General features: G+C 43.5%; 1 protein-coding gene across 4 annotated transcripts in view; it reads left to right on the forward strand.

Moving 5' to 3' along the window:
• Nucleotides 1–11808, forward strand: part of bcl11bb (BAF chromatin remodeling complex subunit BCL11B b) — a 29127-nt gene that overhangs the window by 7280 nt on the left and 10039 nt on the right. Inside the window, exons 1-2 of one of the 4 annotated variants that reach the window (XM_034900336.1) lie at nt 459–616; nt 768–1148. In XM_034900336.1, the coding sequence (XP_034756227.1) occupies nt 577–616; nt 768–1148 (421 nt within the window). In that variant the 5' untranslated portion in view covers nt 459–576. Of the gene's footprint in view, nt 1–458; nt 617–764; nt 1149–11808 lie in introns of those variants that run through there. The other 3 variants (XM_034900335.1, XM_034900334.1, XM_034900332.1) reach the window with 3 other exon arrangements.

Consider the following 11808-nt stretch of genomic DNA (forward strand, 5'->3'; position numbering starts at 1 on the left):
CACACACGCACACACACACACACACACACACACACACACACACACACACACACACACACACACACACTCAGACATCTCAATGTTTTTTTTCTTCTCGTTTTTTGTTTCTCTGACTTATTCTGTGATAGCATGAACACACACACACACACACACACACACACACACACACACACGCGCGCACGCGCGTACAGACACGTTGGTGGATGTGGCCTCCGATATGCTACACTTTGTTCTGCACAAGCTGGGGCTCCCACGTGGTGAAGGCAGCCGTCTAGCTGTGACAGCTTGGTGTAGTGTAGCGAAAGGCCCTCACCGGAAACCCAGCCTGCACTGTGAGATGAATAGCTTCCTGGCCACACACACACACACACACACACACGCATGCACACATGCACAACCACAACCACACACACACCCATAGACACAGAAGCACAGACAAACATATACATACAGTGTATGTGCTGGTTCCCACCCACGCAGATCTCTTCTGGATAAGCTGAGCAGGTGTTTGTTTAGGCAAAGCGGCTTTACGGCAGCGTTGTTTTATGCTAGTAAAGTGACACAATTGTGAATGTAATGCTCATCCTGTGTGGCGCAGACGGATGGCTTTTATCAGGTAATGTTATCAGGAATAACTAAACCACGCTGTGTTTTCTTTTTTTTTTATCTCTGCCTGTGTCTCTCACTCTCTTTAACTTTAACTTTAAAAAAAAGAGAACGACATCTGATTTACATTTTTCTCTTACCTTTTCTCTTTCCTGCAGCAGAAGCCAATCATGATTCAGGGGCGGGATCTCCATCTCCGGAGCCTTCCACTCCCAGCCCTCGGAGAGTGGGCCCAGGGGAGCATGACATGCTGACCTGCGGCCAGTGCCAAACCAACTTCCCTCTGGGCGACATCCTGGTTTTCATCGAGCACAAGCGCCGTATGTGCCGGGGCCCCCGAAGCGGACCGGCGTCCTTCTCCAAACCTGGGGAGAATGGCGGACTCACGGGCATTCCCATCTCACCCAGGGCCAGGTCCCTGGAGCTGGGCAGAGGGTCCATTCCCGTGGAGGTGGGCATCCAGGTCACCCCCAGCAGAGAGGAGGATCTGGAGAGGAGCATGACGCCGGCCAAGGGGATCTGCCCCAAACGGGAGAGAGGAGGTACGGAGACTAGAACACACTGTACATTTCAACCAGGAGGCAGTTAGAAGAACCACTATGCACCTCAACTCTAAGTTTTCAATGGAGCTCTCTTGTCAGAATAGAAGCACATGTCTAAAACACACACCTAGATGTGAAACACACACACACACACACACACACACACACATCTCTCACCTGTCCAAGACAGATAGCTCTCTTTAAAGAATTCCAGCTGCTTGTTATTTTGACAGTGGCCTTCAGGAGGGATTAATGTAGCCTGGGATGATTTCATTAGAGTGAGTGAGAGCCGCACTGTATGTCTATTCTGCTCCATTCTAAGTAAAACATCACACACACACACACACACACACACGCACGTGCACTCAAAATAACACACACCAAACAAACACACACTGGCAGGCCTGAAGGACTTCTTCAGCTGAAACCAATTGTGAAAGGCGAGGAAAAAGGTGATAGAGGAGCCGCCCCCAGTTTGTGTGTGTGTGTGTGTGTGTGTGTTTGTGTTTTTACGCTTGTGTGATTGCAATGTGTCTAAGCGTTTGTAAAAAAAATCCTGCAGCATAGGGAAAAAAAAGAGGTTTAAAAAGCTGATTAAAATTCATCTGTGTGCGTGGTGAGGAGAAAGGGGATTAATAAAGCAGCAAGGCCGTTCATCTGGCTGTGAGGGGGTGGGTTGGCTTGGGGTGGGGTGGGGGGGTTGAGGCCTGTAGACTGCCAGCGCTGCAGGGAAACCAGTTCAAAGTTATCAGAGGAGACAGTCACCATCACACCCGAGAGCTGGGAAGACTATCCAGGATTACACCGACTCCAATAGACTAAGAGGGACTTGGTTAGAGGAGGGAGATGGCTGCATTAAAGAAGTTACCAGCCAGAATCACACGTAAAAGATTATACAGTTAGCACAGAAACTGGGCACCACAGACTTAAAGAGTAAAGGGTGGGCTTTTGAATGCATCATATTATATCACATGAATGCACATTTAAGACGGTTAACATTGTTATGCTGTAAAATTCACACATTAGAGAATTGCAATACTAGAGAAAAGTTACATTTGTGTGAAAAGAGATACTTTTACTTTTGCTGACTTTAGCTTAAATGTAGTTTTGTTTGTCACACATACATTCAATTTTGACTGTAGTCATTTAAAGATCAAGCTTTCATATTTTAAAAAGTCCCTTAAATGGCCAAAGTTTGTGGGACACAGTTTATTGTAGACTATAGCTACATTTAGTTGATTTCAGAATTAAAGCTGGTGGGAAGATCTTTTGTCAACAGAAATCAGCACACATGCACAGCAGCTGTGTGTGTGTGTGTGTGTGTGTGTGTGTGTGTGTGTGTCTGTGTGTGTGATCACCATCTTTTGCAGTGGGGACAAGCACATTGAAGGAGATCACAAACAAGATATGACAGAACAATTTTGGATGTCACAGCTAATATTTCAAAAATAAAGCCATGAGAATCTTTTAAGCAATTCTTTAGATTTAAAACAGAAAGTAGTACAAAGAAAGTTTCCATCACTGTTAGAGTGTAAATGTGAGTTTTACTTATTGTCTCATTTGTTTAGCAATGCTTTGAAATCAAATGAGTTTTAAATGGCCTTTTGCAGCAATTCAAGTAAAAGAAGAAGAAAAAAACGTGGAAGATTACATAATGAAAAAGACAATGTGTTTTCTATGGGAGTTTGTCTGTTAGCTGGTCAGAGGAAAACCAGTTAGTGAGTGAGTGTGTGAGTGTGTGTGTGTGAGTCAGCCTGTTGGAGTGGCAGCCAAGTTAGTCACTCAGACGGTCTTATCACTAAGAGCACAGGACATGAAAGCACTCGAACGCCCCAAATGAAAGAGAGGAGGAGAGCTTTGTTCGACACATTAGATTGCCACTCAAGGCAGTTCTCAAGTTCCAACCAAATTAGATTACATTATTAGGTCTAATTAAGTCCAATGTGTTAGGAACACACACCCACAAACACACACACCCACGGAAATTATTATTTGCGACACGTGTTGAAGAAATATGTACCAAAGATAACACAAACCTGAACACCTTTACACACTCAGAATGTACTCTTGCATGCATGACGTGTTTGTGCTATATGCATAACAGTTAACCCTCTCCTCTCCTGGATAGTTTTTTTTTTTTTTCACCTGGTTGTGTTTTATAACATCCTGTCTGGCCTCTTTGTCTGTCAGCATGCTCGCATAAACTGCAAACATGCTGCAAGGCTAGCACATTCAACCCCAAAAGATGCAAACACACACACACACACACACACACACACACACACACACACGTGCTCTCGTACACTCTGTGTAGATAAAAAATGGCCCTTCTGTGCCCTATTTTTTTCTCACTTGCGTTCCTCTTGCTGATGCATGCACTCTGTGTGTATACGTGTTGGCTTTGTCAGAGTATGTTAATATGCGCGTGTGTGCTGCGTATGAATTTGCGCACGTGAGTGTGTCTGTGAAGAATGATGCGTGTCAACAGGCAAGCGAGGGGGTTGTCGCTAGGGGAGCGTTACCATGCTAAGACGACCCTGGCCCTGCTTTGAACCCATCCCAGGACGGCAGCCGGGCCCCCCTTTGGAGCACTTTAAGACATCCAGCACATATGGGCAAAGTCACATCATGACAACCTCTCTCTCTCTGTATCTTTCATTCTTACTCACAAACACACACATGGTAAATATTTCATGAGACGACAGCGACATCCTCAAACATCTCTCTCTCTCTTTACCTTTTAGGGGTGCATCACTGTATTAGGCGGAGAATTCTACTTTGGTTTCGTCGTCTGGTTTGGTGGGAAACTACTTACAATCTCAATGTGATACCGATACTAAACCAAATTTATGACCAAAGAATCATAATCACTCTAAAACTGTCACACCTACATGTGCTATGCATATATATTTTTTTGCAAGTGTGAAGGTGGTTTTGAATGCACGGAAGCATTTTAACGTGATAAAATTTGTTTTTGTTTTCTTGAGCCAATGGGCAAACGAGAGATTTGGTTTTTTAACACCTGAAAAATGACTCACGGTGGTTTCTGGTTGAAAACTTGTGGTGCAAGTTACAAAACTTATCCATCATGTTTGTGCCCAAAAAGGGTCAAATCTGCAATGTTTGACACTTGTTTCACCGCTGAATAACTGTTACATTCCACTTTGCACACCTCACCAGCGGTGTGGATGTGAAGGTGTCTCTCTCTCTCCTTTCATCTCTTCTTCCTCCCCCCCCCATCTATTTTTTTCTTTTTGCCCCACCACCCAATGCTCCTTTAATCACCTGGCTTGCTCTCATTTCCATATTAAATAGGCTTTAATCATGAAAAGCAATCAGGCTTTTGCATATTCATACCTTCCCCTGTACGCCGGCTTCCCTGTCTCGCTCCAGTGCCAAGCAGCCAGTAATCAGTAGGCAGGCGGCGTAATGCCATAGCCCCGGCCCATCGCATGAAAACACACACACTGTGTGAGTTAGAAATAACTTCACATGCTACTTACACATTATCTCTCCTCCAAGAGAGAGAGAGAGAGAGAGATAGAGGGAGAGGCAGAGAGGGGTAAGAGATAAAAAAAGAAAGATGGCGAGACTGATCCCTGATTTGAGCTGCGAATATTTGTACGGAGGCTCAAGGAATAGTCGATTTGCATAATGACTTTGTAGTTTTGCATTAATCACATTTGCATATGAAAATGCGTTAATTACTCCTGATGATTTAAAAAAAAAAAAAACTTGCTTCATTTGATGTCCAAGCTCTGGGGTTGTGATTAGGGGTTACATGGTGGCAGTTGTGTAAGTGGTGTGTGTGAGTGTGTGTGTGTGTTCATGTTCATGCTTTTGCATTTCTGGTGCAGTCTGTGTGTGTTTATGTGTTCTTACATGAGTGTTTTGAATGCTTGCCAGTGAATTCATCTTGTGTCTGCTGTTAGGCATGTGTGTCTATTTTCATTTTCTTTATTTGTGTGTGTATGTGTGTGTGCGTGTGTGTGTGTGTGTGTGTGTGCATGTGTGTGTGCATGTGTGTGTATGGCAAATATTTTTCGATTCCTCTATGGGAAAAAGGAGAAAATTATTTCAAATAACACACACTCTCTGATACAGTATCTCCTTCTCATGTGTTCTTTTTTGCAATTTTGAACTGAATTAGTGGAAAAGAAAAAGTTGGGAAAGATATAGGGATGTTAGAATTATTTAAAACACATATTTCATAATTTAACCTTATACAGACTACTGGACTTTATAGACAATACTGTATTTCAGAAATAGAATAGAGGATGTTCCTTTTAGAGGGTTACATTTGAATGTTTTCCTACCGCAAAAAAAATCAAATCAAAATTCCATTATTCATACAAAATCAATCAATCATTTTATGCAATTTGGTTTTGCATGCACATAATTGCACGTGCATTGCAGGATGCTGCATATGAATCACCCTGTATAAACATGTGCAGCCAGCCCTGCACAGCCACTTGTAGGCACTGGTTTAATCTAAAAAGCAAACAATTCATTGCATGCAAACAACGGTATTTACCATTGCAATTCCTAAACATAAATACATACAAATTAATGGAAGACTTCCTATGATTAGCACATGGCACAGGGATGGGGATAATGAGGAAAACACTGCAAAAGAAAGTGTATGCCTTCAAAATCGAGAAAAAATTACAAATACGTTTCCGTTTGCAGTCATTAATTTACCACTTGTGTGTCTCTAAGCATCTACGTGTAATCTGTGTGTGTGTGTGTGTGTACAATTACAGTATACATGTTCCTGCCTGTGTATGGGCCCCTAGAGTTGTTGGCCCATAACAGTGTGCCTCAGACAGGACCACCCCAGGGGCCGTCTGACTCTGCTTGTGTCTGTCTGTCTGCTATATCCAGAAGGGTCAACTAGGTCTGTAAGAGCTGCTAAAACTGCACAGCTGCACATGCACACCACCACCTGACACACACACACACACACACACATTTTTTACGTTATTGCCTGAAAATGTAAACTCAACATGTATGCAGGAATACACACACAGATGAGAGCCACGCACACCTAATGTGTGCATGCTGGAATGCATACAATGACTCCAATCTCACATTAAGGCCCGCATCTTCCACCAAACGCGCTCGTGCACACACAGACACATGCACATACACACACAGCTTAAGGGCTCCCACATAAAGGCATCAAACGCTCCACAGCCAGCTTTATGGCACTCATATGGCAGCAGATTTGATATTTTCCTACCACAGCGGGGGAATAAAACTCGCCACTAATTTGGACTGCGAGCGCCACCGCTAACTTTCAGCATGTGCCGACTGACTGTGTCTTCCAGATGTGTGGACTCTTTGCTCCTTAACAGCCTTACTTAAGAGGCATTAGAAACCTCACACCCCATCCCCGCCACGCATGGAGAGTGATGATGGCGCTTTGGTGTTCAACACAAACACGCTGCTTTGTGTTGATGTTTGAGTGAAGTGCTGATGCGAGCTTCATGGTTTCTCTGCTATGGACCATAAGATGTCTTGTGTCAGAGGGAATCTGCGAATGTGTTTATGTTCTTTTGCAAAAATAGCTATAATCAAGGTAATTTGACTGCTGCACTGTAGTTACTCCAGTTTCCCCTCGCTTCTCCTCTCTGGCTGTTACGTTTTTTAATAGCAGGTGTGCTATCATCTGTGCTGAGCAATATACTTTTTTTCAAAGAACCTACTGTAATTACAGTATTAGCATGCATGTGTATGTATCTACACTTTCACAACCCATGTATGGGTTCTAGAGAACCCTTCTAGAGAAACTTTCAAGTCTTCATGATGCACGTGCAGATCCAATCCTCATGTGTCTGTGTGTGTTCAGCCATTGTGCAGTCTGGCACACATTAATGCATGACATATAATACAGGAGGAAATGGGTGTTCAATCATGTTATTCTATAGAAATGTAGTGTGTGTTTGCCTTTGGGAGGAGAAAAGGGGGCTACCATTAGTATTTGTGAAAAGGAAAAGAGATGGCGCTTGTTAGCAAATCAGACACGGGTAATCCTACTTGCTACACTGTTGTTGTTCCTTTCCTCTTATCTTATTAGCGTCCTGCTCAGATTGGGTGGGATTGTGGGAGAAGAAAATGAGGACACAGCGTTTATGGCCGTATTTTCCTTTTACAGGCTGCTTCGCCGCAAGAGATATTGAAAGCCTTTCATGGTAGTCTTACGATTGCCCTTATTTCATCCACTTATTTGTCTCCAGCAATTACTCCGAGAGGGAAAACTAGACACAAACACATGATGAACGTAGGCTTCCTTTATGTCGGTTTGTCACTTAGATGCAGGGGGGTCTAGAGGGTGCCAGGAGCAAACAACATGATATATATTAATACAACATTGATACACAATTTAGTAATCTGGCATACACAGTGGCTTTCTCCTGTAAGCAGTTGAAGTTGAAATAAGTGGAAGAAAAACTAAAAAAACGCAAAAACGTGGAACTAATTTCTAATTTCATTTTAAAGGGTCAGTTCAACAAAAACTAAATTGAGAAGTCTACCTCCACAACAATGCAAGGCATTTAAAAATGCACTTTAAAATCATTCAAATAACATCTCTTTTCGGAAAGAGCGTCACAGGGAGACATTTTCAAAGGGACTATTTTTTTGGGTAGAAAGTAGTTCCATTTCCAGTGTGGAATGTTAACAGAGAAGTGCGTCTGTGCATTATCCAGAGTACCAGGGACATTTTATTTGGAAAGACACATTGATGTTGAATATTTCAAACATATGTGTAAATGCTGGGAGCACAACAGACATATATGGATGAGTGGAGGCAGAAATATTACAGGAATATCTCAAAAACTGGGTGAAAAAACAAACTTTTGCCCGGCTAGAGTCTTTGAAATTTTGGGTGAACCACCACTTTTCTAGATTCTCTAGAAATCTTTCATACGGTAAATCTCTTTTACTTACACTTACACTCATAAAACTTGCCGTCAATGAGAAAAAGGGAAGAAACATCTGCTCTGGACTGCCTTTTGGATGAAAGAGGGCTTGCACTGTCATGTCCATAGATGGCATTGCAGACAGAGGAGTTATCTGCTCAAGGAAAAGAGGCTACACTCTGCCTGTCTTCCGCCGTAATTCATATTTTCCAGAAAGCCCTCTTCTCTGAGTCTGTCTTTTCCAGAGCAGAACCGAGCAAGCCAAAATGAAATAAAGCCTAAGATGTTATCAGGGCGATTGGTGCCAGCGGAGCTTGTCTGGGCCTGTGGTCTGGCGGGACAGCGCTGGCCCGAACCAGCGCTTGTATGTGTATGTGTGTGTGAGAGTGGGTGTGAGTGTGTTTGTGTGTGTGTCCTGAAGGCACTGGATAGATGAAAGCTTTTCTTTAACCATAAGCTATGCAGGAGCCGTGCCAGAAGCAGGAAATGTATCAGCGTGATAACAGCCAGAAGGACGGAGGGAGAAAACGGGAAAAGAAAGAAAAGGACAGAGGGATAGAGAGCGGGAGAAGCCACACGGAACCCACAGGGGGGAGGCCTGAGGCTGAAGTCAGAACCATCTCACACACACACATACACACACACACACACACACACACACACACACACGGACAAATGTCACTACATAAATATGTGTTGGGTGTGTATGTTGAGAGATGAATCTATCTTCATGTCTGCGTGTGCGCGTGCTTGTGCGTGTGTGTGTGTGCGTGTGTGTGTGTGTGTGCGTGTGGAGCACTCGCGATTCGATGTCAGAGACGAGCCAAGAGACGGTTTGACACACCTGAGTGTGTATCAGGACACATGAGAGAGAACAGAATTCACCCGGAGACATGACCGTTGCAATGCTAATAATGTTGTGCCGCCGGCCTTCACTCGATCACATCAGGAGAGAGAGAGAGAGAGAGAGAGAGAGTCAGAGAGAGAGAGAGAGAGAGAGAGAGAGAGAGAGAGAGAGAGGGAAAGGCTGTGCAGAACACAAAGAGAGTCTCACGTTGTCCGATGGCACATCAAATCTTAAATTGTTCAAATTAAAACTACTTGTTGGCCTGTAAAATAACTGTTGTCTACATCTTTCTTTTTAAGGTGGTCTCACATGTTGCTACCTTTCAAATTAAGGTGGAACAGATGAAATGATTGGTTTGACATGTTTGGGAAATACACTTTTTTACTTTTACTTCCTTGATGTAAAGTAATACTACTCTCTAATGTCTGTGCAGTAAATATGAAGCTAGGGTCAGTAGTTGAGTTTCTTAGCTTAGCACAAAGACGGGCATGTTTTTTTCAGTGCAAAAAACTGAGCTGAAAACTGTAAAAACAACGGAAAAACGGCTCCAGGAAGTAACCGCACCGATGCGAGAAACAGTCCGGTGCACAACCCCTGTAAAAACCACAACGTTTCGGCTTTATACTTCGGCTAACCCAACCGTCCCGGATGTTTTCTCATATTTAACGGACATATCTGAGAAGGAAAGAGGCAAGAAAGCAAAACAGCGGCCAAACGATCAACACACCCACATCCTGCTTTACAAAATGGGCTCTGCAAACACCTTTCTAAGATTGAGCATCGGATTTGAATAAAGAGAGCTAAATATCTGCAATCTATTTTTGTTTTTTTACACTCTCCCCTTTTGCTGCTTTGGTTTAGTATGCTAACACTAATTAGAAAGCTTGCAAATTGGTGTCAAATGAAGCTACGCTCCTGTGCCCTCTCGCGGCTTTTGTGTTGCAGAGTGTCACTGCAGAAGACACTGCGAAATGACAAATCACAGGTCGAGGGGAACACTGTACTTTCATACTTTTGTTTAATTTAATTTTGTCTGGTTTAGTTAGTAAAACACTGTTTCCCCTCACAGATTTAAAACCAGAACTACATGTTAAACTGGAGAAATGGTGTAGTGCTTCATCATGAATGTTCAGGCTCTCTTTCCCAATGACTGGAACGCACTTTACGCCATGTCTAAAGCATGTGAGGGGTACGTTTTATAGCGGGCTGATTGGCTTGGAAGGGTCTGTGTGCTTCATTGAGGGCCGCGCTGGTATTTTCCTGTGGGCTGCTAGTTAAGTGGGACTGGCTGCTTGGCTCCAGTGGGCAAACGCCAGCTGGGGACGATTACTACTGCTGAAAGAATACACCACCCTGTCACAGAATGGTAGCCCCAGATACACACAATGAACACGGGCATGTACATGCTAACGCATGCATACGCTATACACACACACAAATACTCATATGGTGTACAATGCACATGTACATATACATCACAAACCACACAATAACTGTTTTTCTTTTGCTTCCTTTTCATGTTCATGTTGTTTTTCTTTTTGACACACACACACACACTCTCGCAAGGCAAGCACACACACACACGTATGTACTAACACATGCACACAAGGCCCGCACACACACACAAACACACACATACAGACACGCACACACACATGCACACACACACCCATGGCGCGCACACATCACACATACACACACGCGCCCAAACACTAAGGCATTCTCGTGTGACATTTCACAAAAACACACTCACACGCACAAACACGCACATACACAAGCACACGCTCACACACAAATGCACGTACACACACATACAGACACGCACACACACATGCACACACACACACATGGCACACGCACACACACACACACATGCACACACACGCACTAACACAAAGGCATTCTCGTATGACATTTTACGAAAACACGCGCACACGCACACACAAACACGCACATACACAAGCACGCGCCCACACACAAACACACATACAGACACGCACACACACATGCACACACACACATGGCACACACACACACATACACCCGCACGCACACACACCATCACATTCTCATATGACATTGTTTGAAAACACACACACACACACAGAAACACACACACACGCACAAACACACCAAAAACTGAAACACAAGTGTCACTGCAGAACACTGCTTCGGAGGAATTTGCGAGATCACGCGTGCTTATCTCAGGTTGAGGGGAACACTGTACCTCCATGCTTTTGTTTCGTTTAATTTTGTTTGGTTTAGTTGACCATTCGAGGCAACACAGTCCCGAGAATAACACAAAACATTTGACGCAATGTTTGTCTAAAATGATTGATCCGATGAAAAATTTAATAAACCCACAAGACAGAATTCGCCAGTCACTCACAAGTCAAAGTCAATTTCCTATTCAGTGCCAGCGAATAGGAAATTGACTTTCTGGACAAAGTGAGGGCTCCCAAGGCGTATGACTGCAGCTCATTTGGATGTAAAACCTCGAACAAACATTATGTGAGTCCACAAAAGCAGTCTTCATTTCATTCTCAAAGACATTTTTTTGTCTTTTGACCAATTTTGTGCTCGTCTGTAGCGTCTTTCCTCTAAAGTTTTTCACCTCGGGTTTATTCTATTTATTAATGGTGGATTAATCCTTCATGTCTGCATGCTTGCACCCCTCACCCCTTGCAGTTCTATAGTGACGCCATTGGTTTTCCCTCCTGCAGTGTCATGGTAAAACGGGCACGTGATGGAATGACGGATTCAATTGGTATTTCTATTGAAAATGCAAATGCAGGTGATAAAGAAAAACAATTATTTTTTCTGTTTCCCAAACTGTCTGCCGTTCTTTTTATTCCCCCTCTTTACCTCATTTTTCCTTTCTTCCACGCCC

Source organism: Etheostoma cragini, chromosome 18 (genome assembly GCF_013103735.1).
Source record: "Etheostoma cragini isolate CJK2018 chromosome 18, CSU_Ecrag_1.0, whole genome shotgun sequence".
In the NCBI taxonomy this organism is placed as follows: domain Eukaryota; kingdom Metazoa; phylum Chordata; class Actinopteri; order Perciformes; family Percidae; genus Etheostoma; species Etheostoma cragini.